At 51.8% G+C, this 25,744-nt stretch overlaps 8 protein-coding genes across 8 annotated transcripts; 6 read left to right on the forward strand and 2 right to left on the reverse strand.

The window, feature by feature from the left end:
• Nucleotides 1–80: 80 nt before the first annotated feature.
• On the forward strand, nt 81–1,105 carry STS1 (Tethering factor for nuclear proteasome STS1; the record flags this gene model as incomplete). The annotated part of the gene is made up of 2 exons (XM_014690143.1): nt 81–159; nt 279–1,105. 2 exons carry the CDS (start codon nt 81–83, stop codon nt 1,103–1,105), a joined length of 906 nt encoding a protein of 301 aa, XP_014545629.1.
• A 928-nt stretch (nt 1,106–2,033) lies between these two features.
• RHM52 (DNA repair and recombination protein rhm52) lies at nt 2,034–3,643 on the forward strand (the record flags this gene model as incomplete). Its single annotated transcript, XM_066130998.1, has 3 exons — nt 2,034–2,041; nt 2,099–2,787; nt 2,838–3,643. 3 exons carry the CDS (start codon nt 2,034–2,036, stop codon nt 3,641–3,643), a joined length of 1,503 nt encoding a protein of 500 aa, XP_065986985.1.
• A 291-nt stretch (nt 3,644–3,934) lies between these two features.
• G6M90_00g074390 (uncharacterized protein) lies at nt 3,935–4,802 on the reverse strand (the record flags this gene model as incomplete). Its single annotated transcript, XM_066130999.1, has 3 exons — nt 3,935–4,258; nt 4,325–4,483; nt 4,548–4,802. 3 exons carry the CDS (start codon nt 4,800–4,802, stop codon nt 3,935–3,937), a joined length of 738 nt encoding a protein of 245 aa, XP_065987131.1.
• A 1,182-nt stretch (nt 4,803–5,984) lies between these two features.
• Nucleotides 5,985–7,654, forward strand: G6M90_00g074400 (uncharacterized protein; the record flags this gene model as incomplete). Its single annotated transcript, XM_066131000.1, has 3 exons — nt 5,985–6,809; nt 6,917–7,126; nt 7,223–7,654. The coding sequence occupies 3 exons, from the start codon at nt 5,985–5,987 to the stop codon at nt 7,652–7,654; spliced, it is 1,467 nt and encodes a 488-aa protein (XP_065987101.1).
• A 210-nt stretch (nt 7,655–7,864) lies between these two features.
• G6M90_00g074410 (uncharacterized protein) lies at nt 7,865–9,513 on the reverse strand (the record flags this gene model as incomplete). Its single annotated transcript, XM_014690139.1, has 2 exons — nt 7,865–9,101; nt 9,167–9,513. The coding sequence occupies 2 exons, from the start codon at nt 9,511–9,513 to the stop codon at nt 7,865–7,867; spliced, it is 1,584 nt and encodes a 527-aa protein (XP_014545625.1).
• A 264-nt stretch (nt 9,514–9,777) lies between these two features.
• Nucleotides 9,778–10,586, forward strand: G6M90_00g074420 (uncharacterized protein; the record flags this gene model as incomplete). The annotated part of the gene is made up of 4 exons (XM_014690138.1): nt 9,778–9,868; nt 10,143–10,177; nt 10,275–10,332; nt 10,405–10,586. The coding sequence occupies 4 exons, from the start codon at nt 9,778–9,780 to the stop codon at nt 10,584–10,586; spliced, it is 366 nt and encodes a 121-aa protein (XP_014545624.1).
• A 2,789-nt stretch (nt 10,587–13,375) lies between these two features.
• Nucleotides 13,376–15,962, forward strand: G6M90_00g074430 (uncharacterized protein; the record flags this gene model as incomplete). The annotated part of the gene is made up of 4 exons (XM_066131001.1): nt 13,376–13,860; nt 13,952–15,009; nt 15,452–15,729; nt 15,780–15,962. The coding sequence occupies 4 exons, from the start codon at nt 13,376–13,378 to the stop codon at nt 15,960–15,962; spliced, it is 2,004 nt and encodes a 667-aa protein (XP_065986958.1).
• A 7,493-nt stretch (nt 15,963–23,455) lies between these two features.
• On the forward strand, nt 23,456–25,051 carry G6M90_00g074440 (uncharacterized protein; the record flags this gene model as incomplete). Its single annotated transcript, XM_014690136.1, has 1 exon — nt 23,456–25,051. One exon carries the CDS (start codon nt 23,456–23,458, stop codon nt 25,049–25,051), a length of 1,596 nt encoding a protein of 531 aa, XP_014545622.1.
• Nucleotides 25,052–25,744: the final 693 nt, after the last annotated feature.

Below are 25,744 nucleotides of genomic sequence, written 5' to 3' on the forward strand. Positions count from 1 at the left end.
CTGCGACGAACCTTGCTCTGTCGGTTTCATAGTCGCCCTGTTGACGGCTTCGCCTCGGTCAAACGGCCTAAAACTTCACCATGAATGTTTTGTTGTCGCCGCAGCCTCCAGTTTTCCCACACCACCACGAAAACCCTCGTTTGTCTCCTCAGCGATCTGGTACGTATATATAGCCACCAAGTCTGCGTTGCAATCGTCCGTATTTTTGTGTGTTTGGCCATGGGCCCGCAGCTTTCTCCTTTTTCTTCTGCATCCATCATGGCTAATCCCCAAAACAGTTTCACCACTACTCGGCATGTCAAATCGAAAGCGAAAGGCCGATGATGATGGGGACGAAACCATGTCGCCATTGAGCTCGCCTGCCATCTCAGCTCGACCACTTGTACGCCCCTCGAAAAAAGTACGATCCAACGAGCTTATCGGTCGACCCCTTCCCTTGCCTCGACTTCTGGAGACTCTCGATGCCAGCCAGCTAAGGATGGTCCTGGAACGGCTCTGTGAACGCCACCCGGATATTGGACAGGAAGTTGTCGTCGGGGCGCCTCGACCGTCCGTTTTGTCTGCCCTGGACGTTTTGCAGGACTATCACGTCAAGCTGAAGGAAGCCATACCTTACGGCGAATCAAGCCCTGAATATACCTATTATCGAGTCAAGGAACCCTTAATTGCCCTCATCGATGCTCTATCCGACTTTACACCCCAATATCTCCCACCTATCGAGACACAGCCGACTACTTCATTGCAGTTCCTTGATGGCGCCACAAAACTTATCCACGACCTGCCCAACTGGGAGCCCCAGGCTTATCGCCATCACAAGGAAAGTGCATACGATGATATTTCACGGGCCTGGGCTCTGGTCATTACTGAGGCTGGTAAACGAGGTGGCGGCCTTAACTTGCACACTGGCGGGTGGGACCAGACGCTGTCTCGTCACAATGAACAGTCAGGAGGGCGTCTCGGCACTGCCATGTCCGCCATGGCTAGCAGTGTAGGCTGGATGGGTCCGGGACCTAGCACGCAAGGCAACCCGTCTGAGCAGAATTCTATTCTCAATCGACTCATGTCCGGCTCATATGGATCCCCCGTGCGGGTTGGGCCTTGGTAAAGCCTCCAATTTTCTACAAATATGAACAAAAAAAAGAAAAAAAAAACCGGCATATTGTCCCTGGTGACACCATCGCGGACAACAATTTCACGACACATGATGACGACCTTTCTTTTGCATTAAAGGCAGCATAGACTTGGGAGTTGATACTTCATGCACACACTGGATGAATCGGCGTTTTTTTGTGAACCTGCGTTACACTTTCCCTTCTGCTATTTTGAGAATAGTAGGAATCTTTGTTGCTGGTTTGCTTGCATTTTGGGGCTTCTTCTATTCCTACATTTTCTTCTGTCATCTTGTCCCCGCGAATGTAACGCGGCTCCTCTGTATGCATACATCCTCTACACTATGTAGGTAGTAAAATCTTGGCGGAGGAAGACGTGAACTATGGGCAACACAAATTATACCCATTATTTTGGTAATACAATAAAACTTGGCGGACCCTGCTTTCGGCATTACCAGAACATGTGTCGTCCATTCGCTGTTTAAGCTCCGGGTATATTTGTAGTGACTCGGCCAGGTCAGCCATCTTACGCAACAACGACCTCTCCTAATGTTGTGAGTTTTTAAACTGCCATCGCTTCCGCACTTTTGCCTCGGCAATCAATAGATATAAATAGCCACCAACTGGCCTGATGATTAGGGTGACGGATCTTATCAAGGTGGGGCAATTACGGCCCTTGCCGAGATTACAGGTGCTGACCCATTCATCCTGTTGAGGTTAGCCATCACATCTGTCACGTGCTCACCCGTGCCCAAGTCAGACGCGCCAAATCTGAGGAACGCGACGCAACTGCACCCCGGATATCGAGGTGGTCAGCGGTGACTATTTGAATGACGGAACACTCCCTGGCGACGCTAATCATCGGAATCAATATTCATGAAATCCAGACATCGATGAAACACGGTGCTCTGATCCTGGCTTATCATGCCTGCGTGCGTGCATTCCCTCTGGTCTTCTGTACGGGGCCGTTCACTGACAATTGCAAGCAGCCCAGGCGACCAACATACCTCGTGGGAAAACCCATTTGAGGAGGCTAAACCACGAGTTTCGGGCTGGACAGCCAAGGAAATTGCTACAATTGCTTCGAAACTTGACAAGCAACTCGGCCCAGAATACATTTCGTCACGGTCCGGACCTGGTGGTTCACGCGTGCATTACCTTACAGCTGAGAAAGTAATTGGCTTAGCCAACGAAGTATTTGGATTCAATGGATGGTCATCGTCCATACAGAATATTCAAGTCGACTTTGCCGATGAAAACCCTCAAACCCAGCGCGTCAGCATCGGCCTCTCGGTGATCGTTCGGGTTACCCTGCGAGATGGAACATACCACGAAGATATCGGTTACGGCTCAATAGAGAATGCCAAGGGAAAGGCAATGGCCTTTGAAAAAGCCAAGAAAGAAGGCACAACAGACGGACTGAAGAGGGCGCTCCGAAGCTTTGGAAATGTTCTTGGCAACTGCATCTACGATGCAGACTACGTGAAACAGGTCACAAAGGTCAAGGCGCAACCTGTGAAGAAATTTGACCAAGATAATCTCCACAGACATTCAGACTTCGTCAAGAAGGACGCCTCGATGAGTGGGATACCTGTGACGGCCGGGCCTATCAAGAACACGACTAGGCCAGCTACCGTAAAGGTGGAAGCTACGGAGTCTTTTGAAGACTTCCTCGGTGGTATGCTTTCCTCAGACGGGTTCGAAGAAATCGAAACTGAATATCAGTAGAACTCGACGAGGCCGACTTCTGTGTTCCAGGAGAAGGCCACCCGGACGAAATCGTTGTTCACCAGCCGGGCCCCGTGCAGGCACAAGTACAGCATTCAAAGCCGCCATCCAAGGAGCCAGGGCAAGCACAAGCACAGGGACCAAGCCGTCCAACAACTAGGGCAATATCAGGAGGTTCTGGGAACCGAGCACCGCAAACACCGAATAGTGGTGGAAATGTGCAATCTGGTGGCGCCGTTCGAGATTCGCCGCAGATGAACAACATGCCTGCCCCGCCAATGCCTCCTCCAGGGGCCGAGACAGCAATGTTTTTCTCCGCTAGATCTATCAGCCGCAATACTGATGCCAGGGAACAGGGGCTGGCCAGCTCCCACGCTTTCAATCCTAAAGCTGAAAGTCCTTCAATCAGGAAAACGCCAGGGATTGACCATACATTGTCAAAACCGGTTTCCAGAAACGGACAACACGTCCCGCCGGCGAACAGCCAGTCTGGTGCACCACCATCTAGCGCTACTGGCTTTACTCCAGTCCGACCAGGGGGAACGGCAACTAGAGGCAATCTTGTCAACCCATCTCTTGACCAAGCACGAAGGATTGGTGCGCCTGGGGGTCCTGGAAGCCCCCTAGCAAACAGAGGAAGCTATAAACCACCCACAATGAAGAGACCTTTACCTGGTGAGACAGGCGCGGCAAGAGCTCCCTTGATTGACCTACCAGCCAACACAACTGCGCAAGGCAACGGAACGAATGCGGCCGCCACAACGGGAGGTGCCGGTCTCGATGCGAAGAGACAGAAGACAGGCTAGTTTTAAACAGGCATAGCAGCGGCTAGTTCATGATGGTGTTATGGCGTACTTGTTTTGGGCTGGAGCAGGACATGTATGTATTTCTTGAGCGGAAATGACGACTTTTGATAATCATTCTATGAACCAGGACAGGACGTACCGGACGCCGGCACCGGTAATGGAAAAAATATTCTTCTCTTTCATAAACTCTCAGCGCCATTGAACACCAGGCTCGTCTAAATGTAGGCTGTGAAACGCGTCTATCTAGGTAAAAAAACGGGGGTTGTGTAACGCCATAGCAAATTGTTTGTTCTACTGCTGGGTGTCGTCGGCGTACTCGTACGCATTGGGCGAGAAGTCGAAGCCACCCGCAACATCAGAGCAGTGCTGCACGGAAGCTGCACCGAGGCGAGCTGGCATCGTCTCGCCGTTGACGGGCGTTGGTGTCCCCATGCTCGACCTGTCTTCCTGCTCGCCGCCCAGTCTCTCGTATTCCGTCCGCAGGGACAAGTACGCCTGCGTGAGCGTCTCTTCGCGCCGATGGGCTTCCTGGAGAAGGTGCTCCAGGTCGCGGATGCGCTGCTCCTTGCGCTCCCGGTACGCCCTTTGCGAAGCACGATTCTGCGCCCGGCGCCGCTGTGTGAGGGATGGGGGTTAGTTCACGGCTTGTCTGAACGAGACTGCTGGTGATGCCTGACGCACGGACTGGACGCTCGGGGGAGCGTTGCGGTATCGATTCTCCCTTCTCCGTGGAGGCCTGGCCTGCGTGTCTTGGGATAGGTGCGGCACGGATGGCTCGCTGGCCGTGCTGGTTGGGCTGGCGTACACAAATGGCGTGTCGTTTATGAATTCCGTGTTGTGCTAGCTGGGGTTTAGTTTTTGTGGCTGTCTGGTCGTTGCTCGTGGGTTGCTGGGCTGGGCTCACTGGGAACTCCTGGTGGAGGGCATCGAGATACGGGTATGCCACGGGGCCGTGTGGTTCCGCCATGCTGGACGCTTGCGATTCGGGAAGCGTCTGCATGGTGCCGAGAAAGTCTAGCCATGGGATTGGAATTAGTGGCGAGGCGGTTGCTGTGGTTTGGGGCACAAGTTCCGCTGAGGATTGACTTGCGGATTGGTGATCCATGAATGATGTATGGACGGTTGTGGCGTTTTTCATCAAGATGTTGAAGCCTGGCATCTCGCCGCTCTTTACTGGATTACATGCTACGAAACGACTGGAATTACATGAAATTGGGTTCAAATCTGGACATGGGCAGTACGATGGCCGCGTCGCTTCGCTCTCGGGCTGGTTCCATGTCGCGAACGAAGCGACAGGCGGATGGAGAGGACGACGAGGTCAATGTCGAGTCGAGGCAGAAACGGAAGCGAGCCAGTCGGCTGGGGCGGATGCCGATGGCGGCTTTGGGCGATGGAGGATGGAATGGGAGGGAGGTGGCATAGGGCTGGGTAGATGCGTTGGTTGAACTACTGTACTTTGGGCTTCCAATATTCTGTTGGTTGTTGGGTGCGTTGGACCATGATAACGCATCATTTGATGGCCTATATATGGCCTGTGGCGCAGTTGGTGCAGGACAGTGCCACGACGGGGGCCGTGTCGTCTGCGTGAATTCATCCGCAGATTCGTGTTTGGAATGGCGGATGCAGCGCAAAACGCATTGGCGAGGGGCAGCGAAAGCGAGGCGAGGGTGAGGAGGGAGGATTTGGACCAGGCTGATGGTGGCGGTGATGGCGGTGATGGCGATGATGTGCTATGTGTCGCGGGCTTGTAGTCAATAGACGTCCGAAACTTGAGCAGCGCAAGTGGCTCTTGCCGTATTAAAAAGGTCAATTTGGAAAGTCAATCAGAAATAGACTCGATTGACGCAAATACAAGGAACCCAAAACACCAGCCCATGCGTATCAAATCAATATGTGTGGCGAGAGTATGTATGTATGTATGCATGCGCAGAGAAGGAGTGCCACATTCCAACGGATGTCAATGATATACTCCATATGTTCATCTGTATGAAGCAAGCCTTCTCTGGTCTGGTCTTTTCTCCGCTCGGCGTGAATAAAGTTAGTCTTTTGCCAAGATTGGACGTTTCGCCTGTCACAACTGGGGCATGATTCCACCAGGCAACCTGGACAACCAATGGCCCATGGGCAGCCGCCGAGACCAATAATTCAATTTCCCATCATCTCGGTAGTCGGTACGGGCGTTGCGGATCAGTCTGGCAAAAGGCTAATTGTTGTTCGGTGCTCCGAAACGTCCTCCGTCTGCCAGATAACGGTTCATCCATTCTCCAACCAGCCCCGCAACTCGACGACAGCATCTGGCATCTTCACCTGTGCCATGTAAAAAGGATATACCAGCCCAATCATGGACCCTCAGTCTCATAATACCGCCGGTTCATTCACCGGATGGAGCACATCCAAAGTCGCCGCAAATAACACAACGAGACAATACTTTGAGCACTTCTCCGGCCAGGCCTCCAGCACCAACACCATCCTCGCTGCCTCTCTCAAGGAACAGTACCCCAATCTCAAACTCTCCATCCTCAGCCAGGTCGACCTCTTGGGCTTCGCGGCAAACGGCTTCGCCAAATGCACCCCGCTCGCCGATGATGCGAACTCGGGCCTCCCATCATCCGTCACCGTCAACGCCTACCAACCGGCCCAGCGAAGGGTCCGAGGCAGCAATGGCCTTATTGCCCAGGACATTCGATTCGGCAAGTTCCACTACCAATGGCAAGCTCGCGACTTTATCCTGTACATCGCCCATGGGCTAGATGGCTCCTCGGGACTCAGCAGCTACACATATACCTATCTCCTGTCCAGCGACGAGTATCATTCCGAGGCCCTTGTCCTTGCCGCCGGGAAATGGACCAGCTCGCTCCATGAGGAGATTTGGGTCTATGACGGCGGCTACTGGTCCAAGAGTGCCGAACTGTACCAGAGCGTCATGAAGGCCTCGTGGGATGCCGTCATTTTGGACGCCCAGATGAAGAGGGACCTGATCAACGACCATTTGTCCTTTTTCCAGTCCGAGGGCACCTATCGCCGGCTCAAGGTGCCCTGGAAGAGAGGCATCATCTACTACGGGCCCCCGGGCAACGGCAAGACGATTTCCATCAAGGCAATGATGCACACTCTATATGACATGAAGCCTGAAGTCCCGACCTTGTATGTGAGGTCCCTGGCCTCGGTGAGCTATTACAACCCCGTTGCCCTCCCCTCGCCCATATCTCTATGGATTGGCCGTGAGGAAAATAAAGGTTTTGTTTTTGGCTAATTGAGACCAAACCCGCGCAGTTCATGGGCCCAGAGTACGCCATCAAGACCATCTTCTCAAAGGCACGACAATTCGCGCCCTGCTACCTCGTCTTCGAAGACCTCGACTCGCTGGTCTCTGACTCGGTAAGGAGCTACTTTCTCAACGAAGTGGACGGGCTCAAGGAAAACGATGGCATTTTCATGATTGGCAGCACCAACCATCTCGAACGTCTGGACCCAGGCATCTCGGTACGTTGAAACCCACCCTCAAAAAAAAAGGGAAAAAAAACACATTGGTATGGAATTTAACATGTGCTCCCTGCGGGGGGGAACCAAAAACTACAGAGACGCCCCTCCCGCTTCGATCGTAAATACTTGTTCCCCAACCCCAATCTCCGCGAGCGAATAGCCTACTGCCACTTCTGGCAGGCCAAGCTCAAGGACAACAAGGAAATCAACTTCCCCGACAAGTTGTGCGACGCCATTGCCGGGATCACGAGCAGGTTCAGCTTTGCCTACATGCAGGAGGCGTTTGTGGCCGCCTTGCTGGCGATTGCGCGGGACGAGAAGCCGGATGGCATCATCACGGCAATGGACGTGTTGACGGTTGATGTGGCGCATGACTGGGTGGAAGTCCTGGGTTGTGCAGAGGATGACGAGGACCCCGAGCTGGAGAAGCTGGTGCTGTGGCGGGAGATGAAGAAGCAGGTCAAGATTCTGAGGGAGGGTCTGAGAGGCGGCGACGGAGAGCTTGATGCCAACTTGGCGTCTGTGTAGGTTCTGTACTGGGATAATTTTGAGACGCACGTCGTGGATGAGAATGGTCTAAACGGTACATTTCTTCTTGTTATACATCTCTCTTGTAAGGGGGTGGTGTTTTTCTAAATCTACATCGACTTTTGCAAAATTGGGCCCTCTGGTTTTTTTTTAACTCTGACAAAGACATTGAATGTGCGCTTGCTTGACGTATTTGAGGCCAATTTCTTATTATACCTTGCTGTCAGGCGTGGTCGTCAACCTGGCGAGTCCCTCCTGGGCCTGCCTGACACCGTCGGCAAACTCCATCTCCTGACTCGTCTCTATACACTGCCTATACTTCTGTCGCGCGAGCTCCCTCTGCCCGAGCATAGCAGCCACGTCACCCCAGTTGCACAGAGCTACGGCACATGCCTCGTCGCACTCGGCCGTCCTGTCGTCGCCCTTGACATCCCTCCCGTGGACGTAGGCATTCTGGGCCCAGTTCAGCCCCGCCTCGAGGCACTCCTTGCGCGTCTGCGGGAGGGCGGCTTGGTCGGAGATTTGCTGCATGGCCACGGAGACTTCTGCCGCGTTGGGAGAGAAGATGGGCTGCTGGGCGAAGCATGCGGCTAGGTTGTTCATGATGATGGCCCTGTGACACGGGCTCTCGCAGAGTTTGAGGGCCTGGAAGAACAAGGGGACGGCGAGCTGGAATTGAGACCGGCGCTCGTAGTCTCGGCCCAGGGATTCCATCATGCCGCCGAGTTCCGGGGGCGAGAGCCAGTCTTGCTCGCCGGGCTTGATGCCGTCGACTTTTCGGCGGCTGAACTCCTTGAGGGATGTCTCTACAGCCCATACTAGGTGGTCGTGTGACTTGTCGGGTTGGAGTACGTGTTCGTCGGCGTACATCTCGCCTAGCTTGACTGCCGTGCCGATGGCTTTGGCCAGCAGTCGCTGTCTCTTCCGCCAGAGTGTTTCGACCTCGGGCTCGGGCTCGGCCTCACCGTCCTTCTTCGTCTCGGACGCCTTGGCGATGCTGTCTTTGGGAGGGACGATGGTGACCGTTTCACTGCCGGCAGGCTGGCTTCCTGTAGCTTCATCCACGTATCTGCCGGCTTCATTCACTTTGCCGTCCGCGACAGATTGCTCCATCACACCAACCCACCTCTTGCAATCCTGCAACACAGACTCCAGCACATCAATAGATCCCTTGTAGTTATTAATCTTTTGCAGCCAGAACGACACCTGGATGCGAATGCCGAGCACTTCGTCTGAGAAGGGGTCTAGCCCAACCTCTTTCACTTGCTCCATGGCCTTTTTGTAATATTTCAACGCCATCTCCGGATCCGGCTTGTAGTTGGTGTAGTAGATAGCCCGTCGCAAGGTGTTTGCCACGGGTTCTGGGTACCGGCTGAATTTGGAGTTGTAGAAACTGAGAATGTAGGAGCGGATGGCGATGACGGATATGGCAAGAGTGAATGCGAGCCTAGAAAGAGGAATCAGCACATGGCACAGCTTCGTGAATGGCAATTGGAGGAGAGAAGGATGTACAGAATGATATTCATGCTCGTCACAACCGGTGAATCCTTGTACGCGGTTCGAATTCCACGAGGGCTCAATGCGACAGCCAAATTGCGCAGACTGGCTCCCAGCGAACGCCCGACAAATTGCCGGAAAGACATTTGCGGCCTATCTCGCTTCTCTTGCTTGGGCGGCTCATCTTTGTTTCCTGGCGCGCTCGACTGATATCTCGCCTGATGCGGCTGCAACTTCACCACGGCTCGCAGGCTCCAGCTCGCGGATCGTGACTTGACTTGCACCGATAATAACTCGGTCGCAGCATGCACAAGACACCTCCTTTGCAAGGGCCTGAATGAAGCAATCGCCGTGACAGACATTGCTGCAATCTCGGTGCGCACTGCCGCGCGAAAGGGTCGGAGCGCGATGCTCCAAAAAATTGTTCACACTTGAACGTCACAAAAAGGCAGTGACGCTTTTGCTCTCAGGCAATCGACGCTAGTCCCGACTTGGCCCGTGCGTCATGGTATTCTGCGGCCCGAGGTGGGGAGTTTCCGTGACCGAGGCCATGAAGTTGCGTTCCATCCATCATCGGGCTGTTTGCTAAACCACTCAAATTCACGCTATTTGCAAGACAATTCAATATGGCTGGCAGATTCGAGCCCAAGGTCCCCGTCCAGTTGAACCCGCCCAAGGATGACCCCATCTCCGTAGAGGAGTTGGCAAAGGCAACCGGTATGTTTTTCATCTGACCCCTCCATGAAGCGCCGACTCCATGTGAGAGATGTGTTTGTGTGCGCGCGTGTGTGTGTCCGTGCGGCTGCAAAATCACAAAAAAACCAAGGAAATGTTTGCTGTTTCGCCGGCGTTGGAATAGCATCGATTCACCATCGAGCCGAGACGACGAGGTGGATTGCCATCTCTTTGCTTTTGGAGCGGAGGTTCCGGACGATTGCGCACATGAGCATGACACAGACCCAGGCTTGTGATACTGACTAGCGAAATGCAGGAGTGGACGGCGGGAAGTGTTACGTGGCCATCAAGGTATGTATGAGGTGAAGAAAAGGAGAATTTGCTTGTTTTCAAATTGTTCAAAAACTACTGGGCTTTCGGAGCGCGTCAACTGACCTATCGTCTGCAGGGCAAGGTTTACGATGTGACTGGCAACAAGGCATACCAGCCTGGGGGGTCATATCACGGTGCGTCTTGTGAAACCACGCAAGAAATTGGGTTGAGCTCGGAGACTTAAAAACTGACATGTCAAACGATAGTCTTTGCAGGAAAAGACGCGTCAAGGGCCCTTGGCAAGACGTCTACCAAGCCAGAAGATGTCAAGGCTGAGTGGCATGACTTGGAGGATAAGGAGAAAGAGACGCTCAACGACTGGATAATATTCTTCTCCAAGCGCTATAATGTCGTTGGTGTCGTTGAGGGAGCCAAAAATATGGAATAGCGTCATCACGGATCTTCTACTACTACGGAGTACTACAGTAAAGAAAAGAAAAAAAAAGACAGAAAAAGAAACAAGTTCATTTCATCCATTGGCCCAGATACGAGGATCTGTCGTCATTGTGTTATCAAGACCTCGAAGAACATAAGTGCCGGTGGAAGACAATGCAAACACAAACGACCCGAGTCTTTTGGTCTCCAAGTACCGAGTACAACCTATTCGCAGTGAAAACGTCTCCTCCTCATCTTATTGCTGCCAAAGTTGTCCCACATGACATTATTTCCGACGTGACGCGGACGTGGCTCGACAGTAGCACGACGGGTTTGTTGTTACACAAGGTTGGACATGGAGTAACCGTTATGAGAAAAGGGGGAAAGAGAAAACAAAAGCTTGGTCGGGCCCAAGATTCCATGCCCTTGACATAGCTCGGCCACTGATTACTCCATGCTTCAAGTCATGGCACAAAAAATACCGGATCCTCTTGTCTCTCTCCTCTCTGCCGTGTCCGCGGGACCAAGTTGGAACGCTCCTGATTTTGTGCCAGTCCATCCATCAATTGTGTATGGGGATGTTGGCTCCGAAATGCCAAGAAATGGCGAGAGTACGGAGTACGTACTCCGTAGTTCAGTGTGCAATGCCACATGAAAGGGCTCCATGTAGCTTTCGGTTGCGAGATCATTACGGAGTATAGTACGGAGTATTGCGAGGCGACTTGAATCCTTTGGACCCAACCAACCCAGCCCATAGACCATTACTCCGTAGATAACAAGTGAATAGTTTGTTCTACAGAGTACGGAGCATCACATTTTCGATTTACATGGCTTCGTATCATTGCTACAGCACTCCATAGAGGCAAGAGTATATGGTATTGTTCGTTTCAAGCAATTTGCATGTCTCGCGCATCTTTCATTTTTACTACGGCTGAGCATCTCTACTCCGCACTCTGGAGAACTGCCGGGGTTGACAGTGACACCATCAAATGCGTGGTCCATCGTTACCAAAGGTGTGGGATACACCAGAAATATTTCGCAGGGTGTTGCGCAGACGAGGCCCCTCGACTTGGCTAGATCAGGCGCAAAACAAAGGAATTGCCAACACCGTTAGGATGGGGACGGGATGGGTGTGTGGTCAATTCCACCATTTTGGACCCCTCCTGGTTGCCTCATGGTCGCCTTGATAAGATGTCGAGGACTATGAAAGCACCACCAAGTTTGACATCGAACCCTTGGTTATTCAGAGATCCAGAGTACTAGTAGTACTTCTACACGGGGGAGGCACCGGATTTTCCGGCGGGCATGGCTGTTGTTGATTGGATCACTCTTCACCGAAAGCTCAAGGTTGATGAGAGTCCAAGTGGGCGTCAACGATGCAATGGGCGTGGCCCATGCATGCATTGCCCAAGGCATGTTGCACTGGTGCAGCAATCTTGACGGGGTGGACGACGTGACGGGCAGCCTTGGGAAAGTGAGGCGAACGGCAGGGCGCACCACCTCCACTTTTCATCTTTCGAGTTGGCCAAGTGACTGCTGGATGTTATCGATGGATGGCTCGTCGAGATGAGGTGCAGACGAATATGCAGACAAACATGCAAGCACTACTCCGTATGTACGCAAGCAGACATGTAGACAAGGTGTATACATACACGAGCACGGAGTGCCGTATGGAGTAATACGTAGTAGGAAAAAGAGAGCAGTCAAAGGATTAGTCAAAGGACAAAGGACAAAGGACAGTCAATGTGCCAGCAAGCCAGAAGGTCGTCGACGGCAGTTAGGCCCATTGCTCCTTCCCCCAAGACGATTGGATCATCTACGCCTAAGCACCCAATCGCCCAACCGCCCACCGCCCTTCAGGGTTCACTGTTCTTCATGTCCTGTGGCTGATTCTTTGCATAGCCATCGCCATTGCCATCATCCCCATTTCCGCTCTCTCACTCTCCGTTTCACAACACTCTTTGCGTCGCACCCTCTGATGCGATTTGTTTTCTTGGCCAGCTTTGTCATGTGCCGACCTGGCCTCGATCAACGAATAAGCCATCCCGCATCTTCACCCTCGACCCGGCGCCTGCTGTTTGGCGCCACACACTGGGTCCTCTTGTTCCATCGTGTCGTGTATCCCCTGGCCGGCTTTCGCATGCCATGCTAATGTCACCGGGGTACGGTTCGATTTGTGGCCGAATTTGAGTTGTCTTGGGTTGCTACTTTTTCCTGTGCCACCTCCGCATTAGGTTCATCACGCTCCCTCAAGACAGAGCTTGATACTCTACGACTCTACGACCCTAGTCGTCACTCTCTCCCTTTCGCCAACTTGCATCTCAAATCCATTGCTGGTTGCAATTTCGCCTTTCTGGAAACCGTCTATTTGAACTTTTGAAACCACTAGACGATACGGAGTACTCCTGTTTCCCACGGTTGTCTTGGAGCCCTGCCCATCCATCCTTCGGAATCGCCTCAGTGGATCATGAACTCTATACCGACCTCCTTTGGCACTATAACCTTTCTCTTTGCTGGATGACGCGGTATAACCAAGTTCACCTCGAAATATAGCCAAATATCTGGAGGATTAGCCTTTCGCATATCGATCATCTAGTATCTTTATCGATCCTCGCTTGTTACGGCGTCTCAGTCTCACTTCGCAAGCATTCTTGCTCTTTCACCCCCAGGTCGCGATCCTTTTCATCAGCTTTTCTCTTCAGGAGCGGGATTTCTTCTCACCGCTGCCTGTATTTTTATTGGACCAGGCTTCTCTGCCCAGGCATCGCTCCTCAACGTGCTGGATTGACCTAGCTCGGAAAAATGCAACCTGACATTGGAAATCCCCTCGGTAGGGGCCGTCAAACCTACCAGAGGAATAAGAGATGGACTGAAGGAAGACGTCAACAGTCCAACGTGGACCCATGGGCTCCTGAGCGTCTCATGCCTCTGGGAGGCGACAGTATGAGACAGGAGTTTGTTTTCCAAAAGTTTACAACGGATGTTGCCAACGACCCCTTCATCCCGACAGGAGTTATCGCACCATTTTCCTTAGAAAGACATCAGGACCAGAACGTTCTTGAGGCGCAGCTAGCAGCACCACCTCAACAACAACAGCCCTTCTATTCCGGCGACATACACCACAATGTGGGCATATATGCGAGCCACGATGACTCTGGTTATGGCGGTAGTCGTGTATCCCACACTGTCACAAGCCCTTCTATCGACGCAGGACAGGAAGGCAATTGGTCCCAACTGCAATGCGACATGTGCAATGAATTCAAGGCCAAGAACAAATCAGAACTAAGGTACTGTCATTCCAAACAACGCCCCAAAATATTAATGATTGAATGATCGAAGTCCTCTTTGCCTTTCAACAGCACTAACCGAATGGTCTAGAAAGCATCAGAATCGCCACACGAAGCCCCATAAGTGTACTGTTCCGACATGTCACAAAGGGTTTGCGACGGCAAATGACCTTGAAAGACACAGGAGAACTGTTCACCGGGATTCGTGCCACAATGACAGCAACTCCATTGTGTATAAATGCACCCATTGTTTGACCGAGCCTGGTAAGCAGAACAGACGAAAGAAGCAGGAATGGCCTAGGAAGGATAATTTCATCGCACATCTGGCGAGAATACACAGTATTGACGCCAATGTTATGGACAATTTGGATCAATACATTGTTCGTAGCCAGTCACAGCCTGTGACCTTGCCCGATATTGCACAAAGGAGCAATAGAGACGCCGCGCAACGAAACGACCTGACAGGGGTGGGGACTCTGCCAGATCTCATGGCTCCTCAAACAGAGGGCACCTATGTAAAGCAACTTGCAAATTTGACAGGAGGTCAAGTCAATGCTCTCACAGAGCAACGTCTGAGGAAATTTTGGCAGAACAACTCTAACCACTTTGAGTCTTCTGGGGAGCCTCAATACATCACCCCCCACATGCTGGGACAAGGACTGAATGACGATTTATTACTTGACTCTTCATTGGAGACTGCACAAAACCGGCCACTTGACTTCGAATTTGTGAGCAACCACAGCGTGATGGATCCTCCGCCGCAAAATGATGGCATGATCGCAAGCTTGCAATATCCTGGCATTGCAACCAATGGCGGGGAAACCAATGATGCCGGTATGGATAATGATGAGACCGACGCATGTATTCCCAATCACTTGGAGCGTCCAAACTCTCCCTCTGAAATTGTTCCCGAGCCTCTCGAATCAGCAGCGCCACCTTTGCAAGCTGACCATGGAACAGAGGACAACGCTATCATGGACGTTGTGAAGAGGCTGCAACTCCCTGCGCCAGTAGGCCCATCATCTAGTCTTACAGACCATGTTAAAAAACTGCCTCAAGAGACTCGGGATGCCCTGGTAGCTGCTCTTTTCCCATCTGGCCTGGATGACGATGATCAGAGCATTATTGATCTCGACACAGCAGCCAAGGGTCAGAATGCATGCCATATGTGTCAAAAAAGGTTTAGGCGACCCTGTGAGTTGACGTACGTATTTCTGTTGAACCAGTCACATTTCCCTCATGCCGTGAAGACCAAGCTAACCTCGAAGCAGGAAGCATATGAAAAGACATTCGAAGCCATACGGATGCACATGGAAGGGATGTTCCAAGACATTTGGGAGTAAGAACGACTGGAAACGACACGAATGCAAACAGCATTATCATATGGAAACGTGGACATGCGATTTAAGCTCTTGCCCAAAGAGGAGTTGGAATCGTCGCGAGACATTCAAAGCTCATCTAATTAAGGAACACATGTTCGCCGGACTCGAAGTCCTAGAAAGGAAGGTAGAGCAGTGCCGTCGTGGCGCAAATAGTGCTTCACATTTTTGGTGCGGCTTCTGTGTCAAAAATATTGATGTAACAGCAACAGCAACATGGACCTCGAAGTTTGACCACATTGATAACCACTTTTGCGGCAAGGATGGCATGGAGCAGAAGAGCATAGACGAATGGATACATCCTGAGCCTGAGAACCGTGAAGATATCGCAGAGGCTCTAAGCAGTGCATCGCATAGCACTCCCATTACGTTTTACCCACCAGATATAAACGGGTTCCGTAAGAGGAAAGCAGAACCAACAAATTTCGAGTCCCAGCCGCTTGGAAAGAAACAGAGTCCAGGCTATATATTAGCAGAGATGTGGGATTGTGTAAGCACCTTCCTTTTCGAAGCCGCCGTAAGGTTACTGACATTTGACAGTGCGGTTGTGGCGCCTTCTTGAATATCAAAACTTCTCCAAGTTGTATCACCTGTGAACATGTCCGTTGCGACTACTGCCCCGTTTCACGAGACGTCCTGCGTCATGAAGAAGATATAACGGGGTACCAGTTTAACGATATATCGGCTTTTGGCGAGCGGGATCTGGCCATGCACGCGGGATGAGACTAGAAATCTACGGCGGATTCATAATGGGTTCATGTGTGCAATGAGTAATGACACTTGATAATGCTATTTGCATCAATTCTTCTGTTGGCATATGATGATGGTGCGGTTGTACGTATGCTAGAGCGGGAAGGATAGATAATAGCGGAGAGCCGACTGGACGTCTGTTCTAATCAAAATCCCCTTGGCTGCTTCAGAATTACGTCGGCGTGGTGGCTGCTGTTTGTGGATTGAACATGGAATGAGCTGGCCTATTCGTGTGCATTTCATCTCACGACCCTGGAAAAAAAGACCCATGTTCTTTTGCTGCAGGACGCATCACTTGCGATCTTGTCATTTGATTCCTACCCCGGACCCAACAGCGAAATGGGAAACCCGTCACTGGGTATCGGTCTCGGTATTGGAAATGACTCATCACAAACCCCATTCTGTTGGCATTCAGTTACCTCTCGGCGATCCCAGCGCCTGTCCGCACGCAAAGGCAACGATGTCCAACCCACCCTGCTTACCGGATGGTTGCGACCCCCCCCCAGTCATCTTGTTTCCCACCCCAGAACCCAGCTCTGTGACTCTGTCGGTGTTGCCGCACCCTGCATGAGATCAATGCGGTGCATTTTTATGGAGTACAGACAGGAAACACAGCTGCCGCCGGGCATAACCACGGCGCACAGAGCGCTGTGCGCGTGTTGCGCTGTCTAAAAGTCTCAGCGGCATCTTCTGAACGTATACACACCAGCTGCAGATCGCGCCGAGCCTTAAAAGGCGGATGAACCCGCCCCCGATCCATCAACTGTGTTCAGGGAATTTGGGCACTTGCGGCTGATAGAGAAACATTGTCGGATGCTTGCGAAGAGGCGAATAGCGAACCACGGTTTGTCATGGCATTGGGACACTTGGGTGAACTCCAGGGGCTGAGAGGGATCAAGTTGTGACCTTGTCGCTAGTAATTCAACTCGCAGGGCTGAAATTGATCAACGAGCTATGGCCACATTGTTGGAACGCAAGACAATCACGGCATACACGCAGTTTGTCCAAGTATTGGCGTAGGGACAGGTTCATTCGCAATGAATTACTCCGATGTCCGTAATTCTTTGTCCATCGGCGGGAGAGAGCAGGTCTACACCCGCATGAAACGTTTGGGCGGCCGCGATCTTATTTACTTGAGTACTATATTTGGTTTTCTCAAAGGCCTGGATTACTGAGTGGCCGTTCCACTGGTCCTAGCGATGTTTGATCAGTAACAACTCCACAACCAGCATTTCCTCGTTTCCTGTTGGCCTGTTCCCTAGAGGATCACCTCAACGGCGGAGCGGCTTGCCGTTGAAGAATGTCTATGCCAGCCGTTGTCCATCATTTTGCTGATCGACAAATTTGGAGTGCTAGCCGGGCGAGGAAGGGGAGCGACTAACAAATGGCCCGCTTGAATGCAACCCAGTACATGTTGTGACAGTCTCATTCATCTTCGAGGTCGCACAGATGGGACACGGAGTACGGAGTACATGTAGCCGGCTCTCGGTCATTTCTTTCTTATCCCAACTGTGTTGGGGTTGCACAAACCTTTCGCGCCGGCCGGTGTCTAGGGTCAAACTCTTTTGGGAGTGCAGCCTCAGTACGGAGTACACCTTGACCATTCAAGTTCCCAACGCCACAGGACTTTTGGAGCCAAGGTACGGAGTATGTACATAGTACCTACTTTAGTACCTAGGTAGGTAAGTACCTAGGTATGTATTGTATGTACTTAAACACATGAGGCATGGGCTGGTCCTTCCTTTGAATCAGTCTGCGATACCCAGGCAATGGATGGTGCACGTGTTCCCGCTCCTCAGCTCAAACCCCAGGGCTGGCAGGGCTGGAGAACATGAAGGCGGCAAGGCGCAGGTGAACAAAACAAAACGACGAGGCAACTGGAGCACATGCACTCGTCGCCTGTTGGTTGCGCGCCACTAGGCAACTGAGGCAAGGTTCTCTCGGTGGGTGTGGGAACGACGCACATGCTCGACGGTGAACGCAGTCAACTAGCTACTACCTAGTAGTAGTTAATAATTGGCGGATTGAGACAAACATCAGGCCATACTACTAGTATTTCAATGACTTGCCATTGGCAACCCGATCGGGTCTATGGAGAGACTGGGCACTCGTGCTGACCGTGTACGGATATGGTTGAACAAGAGGGCCTCTCTGATGCTGAAACGAACACTGCCATCCATTGATGCAACCTTGCCTATCATCAGACGTGTCTTGACGCCATGGGGATCATGTTTGATCAAGTAGACGAACTTGCTCTCAGCCTCGATCATTGTGGCGGAGTTGTTGTGGTCCAGCTGCATAGCCGACACCACAGGACAATGACATTTCATATTCAGATAGCGAAGCAGAGAAATGGCATCTGGCCCCGTACCTGGTACTGACGTTAGAGAGCATGGAGCAGCCCGCAGCACACACGACTCCACGGTTTCAGATGAACAGTTCACTGGACCTCGACGTCGGGAGAGCCTTCTGGGACGGCATGTATGTATCCAACCCAGAAGAGAGGCTAGGAGAGAGACTCGCTCTCGCAGAATACCACGTCTGTACACGACAAGACTGGTTGTTGAAAGTCTTCCAATAGGTGTGTGGCTGCTTAGCCCCTTTGCATATTTGAGGGACCAGTGACAATATCCGACCAACACAAAAGTCAGGCATTTCCGAGGAACCAACTGGACAAATCTGATATGTCTCGTCTGCGATGGTGGCTGAAGAGTTGGCAAATTGTTGGTCTACGGATCAAGACACTCCGCTCCTTCGTACCCGATGGAGCATGCCCGTCCTAGGAGAGCACCGAGAGACTCCTGTACGACCACGAGGTTCTGGCGACCAAATCGTAATGCCTAAGCCCAACTCGTCCACATACTAGAAAGGTCTGCCTTGAGGAGATAGCAACAGAGGGTGACCTTTGGATGAGAATAAAAATGCGAGTGTAAGATGTCGTAATGCAAACCTTCTTCTTTTTAGGAGACGCATCCACTCCATTAGCGGTTCCATCTCAACCCCTCATCTCCATCAGGGTCGTCAATGTCAGCCATGTGCTTTGAATCACGATATCATGGATACGGTGCCATGGTGGGACGCAAAATGTATTTGGCCAGACCGGATACCTGGCTCTCCTGAGCAAAACTGGCATATGCCGGAATATATCAGCGTATACTCCGTACTGATGACAGGTAAATACCTCTTGCCAAAGATAGCATATGACAGAGGAGCTATTTAGCGGGACAGCAGATTCAGACAACGGCTTAGGGATTTAGCCGTGTGCTAAAGATTAGAAGCCGACGATCTGCGGGAGCTTAACGACTAGTGACCGACCTGTCACTTTTCTTCGGACGCCATGTGGAAGCGGATCATCCTCCAGCATGCAGGACATGATAGAGAGACGGGACCCTTAAGGGAGACAGGCGGCAGACCTCGTCGGTGTTGGCTCGAGTCCATTGCCAAGTTCGGTCGGTGCAAGCCCCAGAACTCGCTCTCCGGTTTTGCCAGAGCAGATCCAACTGCACAATGGCCCTTGACCTTTCTGCCAATAGGCACTGAGAGAAAATGTGACGGTCGGTCGAACTTTTTTGATGATGTAGTCACGACTTTACTTCAGTCTGGATATTGTCCACGCTGATGATGCCAGTGAGGTTGGTGACTAAACACGGAAGGACTGATGGATTCAAGATGTCACAAGCAGCTGATGACTGGCTGGCGGGCCCGAGCCACGCTGCTTCAGGTGGCAGTCTGATTCTTACTGTAGAACTGAGTAGTATCCAAGTACGGAGTACTGGTATTGTCTTGTGCATGAAAGTGGGCGAGGCGCGCAACATACTACTCCGTACGGAGTAGTACAATCGAACCAAGCGTGTCGTGGGCTTGAATTTGAGGCGGCGGGCCAAACGCAACTGTGCGCAGCGGGCGGACCTGCAGCTGGGGCTCCCGAGACCATGCGTAAAAGAAATTGGCGGCAGGCAGTGGTGCAGACTCATGATGAGCACTCCGTATACACCGTGGATTGCCGCTCTCAGTACTTAACGAGAGGACGATGCCCGCGATGATGCTGATGCTGATGACTGCCTCAGCGTGACATTGAAGATGACAGGCGAAGGCGTGGCCGAAGCCGTCGAGCACCTTGCTGGTCAAAAATAACAACCCTACTTTAGGCAAGTACCTTGGGTGTCTAGGTAGGTAGGTACCTTCGTATGTACCCAGGTAGGTACCTACTATAACGAGGGAATACATGATGACTACTCCGTATTGCTCTTTCTGTTTTATTGTTGTTGTTTTTTATTAGTCTACCTAGCTCAAGCACAGTGGTGGAAGGCACGACTCATCGGTGCTGAGACCCAGTTTTGGTTCAACCAGCATGCCGGCTTTTGTCCTTGGCGTTCCTGGCCTGCCTGATCAACTCAGTTGGGAAAGGTGCGCTTGCTTTCCGTGGTCCCGCGTGCCGCCACCCGCTTCGGCCGCCGGCGCAGTCGACGAGCCAGGTTTGTCGTGACAGGTGGCAGGCACCAAGGACAACTACTTCCTACGTGGCTACTCCGTACGTAGTCTCTTTAATCTGCCGCAGACTACAATTCGCCCGACGACAGACGAGGGACTACGGTCGACGATCGACAGGACAAGAACCAGGCCTAGTTCTGCGTCTGATGTTTGGCCTCGACGCCTGTCCCCGTTCAATCTTGTATCCAAATCGATCCAGCTCACGCCCTGCTTCAATGACGGGGGGATGACCCCGTACAAGAACGTAAACATACCGGTCATCTTCCAACTCCGTCACTCGCCCTTTCGCATCCCCGTGCTTCCTACTGGGCCATCCGTCCATCTCTCTGGCTATTTCTCCAGCTCAGGTGGGCCAAGTTGCGCGATTCGCGCCTATGGCGGACCGGTCATTCGTACAATACTCGACCCTCCATGCCGCCCCCCATCCTTCTGCACTTGGCTTGCATAGCAAAATACTCGCGCCGTGCAACAAGTTCATTAGCGATACCAACGGGTGGTTTGAGATGCATGTGCGTAGACCCCGTACCGTCTCTCTTGCGAGATACCATGACCTACGTGTCTGGCATGTTAACTAACCACCATAATATCAACTAGACAAGACCCCGAGTAACGGGTGAGATTTGATGCGACCTGCGAGCGACAAACGCCAGACTTTTCGCCCCCCTCCTGACTGACAACCTGGGCGACACGGCCATGCATCAGAGACACCGAAAATAGAAGCAACTGCTGGTCAGCTCCATCAGTTCCCTCACCCACCTCCTCCCAGCAGGACAAACCAACATGCATCCTCACACAACCGCACACGCTAGTGCGGCCACTTATACGTCCAGCTCCCCCCCCCCAAACATACATGCCTGTCTGCATTGTTACACAGGACCAACCGACTTGACATTTTTCAGAACTCTCACTGAGCCCAATAATGTCCGCGTGTGGCCCAACCGTTCATTCCCCTGTATGTTTGTCCCCAAATTAGATTTAGCCCGACGAGTTACAGTTTCCGGAACAGCTCCAAAGGACTGGTGACGAATCTTTAATATTGCTTCAAGATGAAGAGCCAACTCACAAGTCGGCTTATCTCTTCGCTTCTCATTCAAAACAAGGGAGTATTTGGGAAAGAAGATTGCTATGGCAGACGTAAAAGGTGTCTCGTCTCGCACAGTATTCATGATTATCCTCACGGCCGACGTTGCAAAGGAGCGCCTAGTCATTTCTGTACTTTTAGGTGTCATAAAACCCTCGCTGCAAGCCACAGCAGTTGGCTGGCCCCGGATATGAGAGGCCCTAAACGCTGACATGGCCCCATTTGGCCTGTTCACGACCTGCAGGCTCAGAATTCGTGTTCCTGGGATTGGTGTATTCGCACTGGAACCGAAGCCAGCCCCAGACATCCCAGAAGCGTAACACCAGAACAAGATTGAAAGCTCTTTACAAAGTACGCAGTACCCTCAGCACACAAAATTGCCCTATTTGTGTGACCAGCCTGCCCCAGCTTTATTTGCATTGTAGGCAGGGCGCTTGTCTCAAATCTCAGTACGGGGAGTACAACAGCCAGATACCAGTGGACAGAGCTTGCCAGAAACAAAAACAATGGATGGAAAAAAGAAGCAGGAGGATGAGGATGGAGAGAAGAAGACTGCAAAAGGAACAGTCGAAATAGCCAGGCATAGACGGGCATCTTCTAACGCCATTCGAGAAGTCCTGTCAGCAGGGGTCGGTGTCTTGCCAGATGTTGTTCCAACACATCCGATGGACTTCGGCGAACCCTCCGGTGATGGGCATCCAAAAACAATTCTATGACAAACTGGTCCGATTCGGCAGAATGCCAGCTCCCAGGCGATTCTCCCTGCACGCATTCCCTACCGCTGGTGCGCGCGAACATCGTTTCCCAATGCAGAGGCAGCCAGGCTACTCCACGAAATGAAGTTTGAGTGGCAGATGGACGCCGACTTCGATTTGCCTTTCGCTCTACACAGGTGTGATTGTATCAAGGCAATCAATCACCACCGAGAAGTTCTGGAACTCGACACGTGCATACATGAATGCCTGAAATTGAACACTGCAGCATGAAATCATGGCTACTTTGAGACGCACAATGCCGTGATCCCTGAATTGGCTGACGGGGAACGTCTTCTCGGCCGACAGAACATGAGCAGCATCCACTGCTACCTTAGTTGTCGTGGACTATCCAAATGGATGACTTACAGGCCCACACTGTATGCCTCTCTTGACAAGGGATGGATGGGTGCGCAGGCGGGATGGACCCAACAGACCCGTGGACGCGAGCACCCTCCAAGCAGTAATGATCAAGAAAGGACATGGACTTGGGGGGGACGGGGGGCGTCCATCAATAAACTGTGAGGCTCTGCTCTGCTAGACCAGCACCGTCTAGTCGGGGTCCTTTCCTAGTCACCGCCCATACGTCCTCCAGTACGGAGTACACAAGTCTACTAAGAGGTAGTTATCAATGGTCCAACATACGGGGGCCAGGCTTGTCTCTCGCCTCTTCGGCCAGAGAGGAGCCTATTACTTCTTGCCTCATCTCTTATTTCTATTTCTGAGTCGATACCCCCACATCCAGAAGTTCAAGTCCCGGACCCTCCACACATATATCCGCCAACCTGGAGCCTCTCTGGGAAGACTCACCTGGAAAGTTCTCGCCGTTGTTTTCTGTACATGGCCTACACAGAGCCCAAAGTGCTAGCTATCTTTTCTTCCCTTGTATTTGTTCATTTCACGCAGGCTGTGTCATTCAAGCCCGTGTTGGTACACTCCTGAGTCCTCATCGCCCCTAGACGCATGTTTATCCTCTTCCTTCCGTCCGCCTCACCCCGAGATCAACTACAGCCACCGGCTCGTCAATACATTTCACAACGTTTGCCTAGATTTGGCTGCCGAGCTGCCGAGTTTCTAAGCCGCTGGCTGCCTTGAAACCTCAACGCATTGGCCGTGGAACGAAGCTGTACAAGGGGATGACCATGGCATTCTCTCCCGCAGCTTGCAATATCCTCTCAGGGTCCCCCCCAACAAGGCCTGCCAAAACTGCTTTTCGGGAGTCTAGGACAGCAAAATCCTCGCTCGACACTAGCCAGATTCTACAGGGCTTTGATTTCAACGTTGGAGTTCATAGGAGACTCGGCCCGCCTCTGGCTTCCTCTGTGCCTTACGACGAGCTTCACCAACTCAATACGTCTTTCCCAAACACGGTCTGTGTTGACCGTGATCCAGGTGCCGAAATCACGACAGACTATACCAATCGGCATCCCTCCCCACTCTGTTCGTACCTGTCTCCAGAATATTCCAGCGCATATAGCCCATCCATGGCGAGTGATGGGGTGCATGATCATTCGCATGAACCAAACAATATGTGGATGATGACACCAGCAAGAGACGTCGAAGGCAACACGCCTCACCGTACTTCGACTCCTGTCTCTTTAGGAGGGATAGTGAGCACAAACCAGGCATTTGTTTCCAACTATGATTCCGCACCATCTGAAAGCACATCAACAAACTGGCCCTCCCATCGATCAGGTATTCATTCACCTGGGCAGATCGACTACAATCTTTCAGCAGACCAAGCCACCGACGCCATGGCTAACATACCACCTCAGCAGCACCAGCCGGTCCCGTTACCATATTTCAATTTTTCAGCTTTGACAGAAGATCCTTCCCCAAACTACCCATATGACTCTGCCCACAGCTTGACCGACTGCTCGACAACAGTGCTGCAGTATGAACGGGAGCCCCTTTTTGAAGACTCCATACAACTATCTCCAGAGCCTCACACCGGGGCAGTCGCAGGACCCAGTGGCATAAGAGAACACTCGATGACGAATGTGGAAGATTCAGCCCTTCCCAGATTACCTCACTACACCGAGAGAAAACCCCTGACCTGCAAATCATGCAGGAAGACAATTACAGATCCAATAGAGGAGGCGGCTCATGACAGAGAGTGTGACGGGCTTCCATGTCTGTTCCTCTTTGCCGGATGCAAATCCAGATTCAAAGGGAAAAATGAATGGAAGCGACATATCAAAACACAGCACCTGCTCTCGAAGGCCTATGTCTGTCCGGATTGTGATATGAAAGAGTTCAACCGAAAGGACCTCTTCAAACAGCATCATATTCGCATGCACAGCACAAAAGAGGAGCTCGAGGCGTTTAAACGTAAGAGTCAATCTGATGCATTTGAGAAGAAGCTTCAGGAGAAATTGCAGCAAGCAAGTTGTGGTTCGCAAACGCCCTCTCCCAAAGCAGACACCTGCTTCATGCTAGGCTGTCAAACCAAGTTTGCAGAAGTTGACTCATGGGAACGGTGCTTGGAACACGTTGCCAAACATCACGAAGCCGTGATGAAGGGTAAAGAAGCAGCAAGAGAGTATAACTTTACGAAGGAGCAGCTACATTACTTTCAAAGAATCGGAGCCCTAGTTTACAGAAACGGAAAATGGTTTCTTGGTGCGCAATCTAGTGGAGAGCGAGCTCGAAAGAACAAAAAGAAGATTGCGAGGAGAGAGGCCGACGGGGGGCTAGGAAACTCTGCTGCGAAACCCAAGCGGTATCGCAGGAGTTAATGCCTTGAATGATCCAGAAGAGATATGACATGCTATGGCTCAGTAATGACGGAACGATGAGTGCGGGTGCCCCTCCAGGGGCAATGTTTTTCAACTACTTTTCTTTCTTCATTTTCTTCTTCTTCATCTACACCATATCCACCAAATTAACATTAGAAATCAAGAAGGGAACAGGGCAACTGACAAACAAGCAAAAGGGACGGGCGATGAAGGCATTTGTATCTGTGTTTGTTTTTGTTTCTGATCTACGTTTAACTGCCAGTCGGCATTTTCATAATCTGTTCAGTAATGTACTTGTCACTATCTCTTCATTTTGGGCAGGCAGGGAGTACAGGTAAGAGAAGGGGGGGGGAGGGGGAGGACCAAAGAACGGATGTATAGGCTCCCAACGAGACCAAAGGGACATGTATAACGCAAACGGAAACAAGACATCTATACCATCTACAACCAGCAGTAGAGCTGGACACTTGCAATATGAATCATTCCTCACAACGGCTTCCTCCAAGTCGCATCAAGTGCAGAACCAGCGCCCCCGTCTCGCCAGCTTCCCCTGTCCCGGCAGGAAAAGCTCGCTCCCCACCGATCATGTTCCAATGTCCTGGTATCACGCTGCCCTTACCCCTGACGGCTGCCCAGGAACTGCTCGCTTCCCAGACCCAACAGACCCCTCTCCCGTCGCTCACTTTCGTCCGC

Source organism: Metarhizium brunneum, chromosome 4 (genome assembly GCF_013426205.1).
Source record: "Metarhizium brunneum chromosome 4, complete sequence".
Taxonomy (NCBI): Eukaryota; Fungi; Ascomycota; class Sordariomycetes; order Hypocreales; family Clavicipitaceae; genus Metarhizium; species Metarhizium brunneum.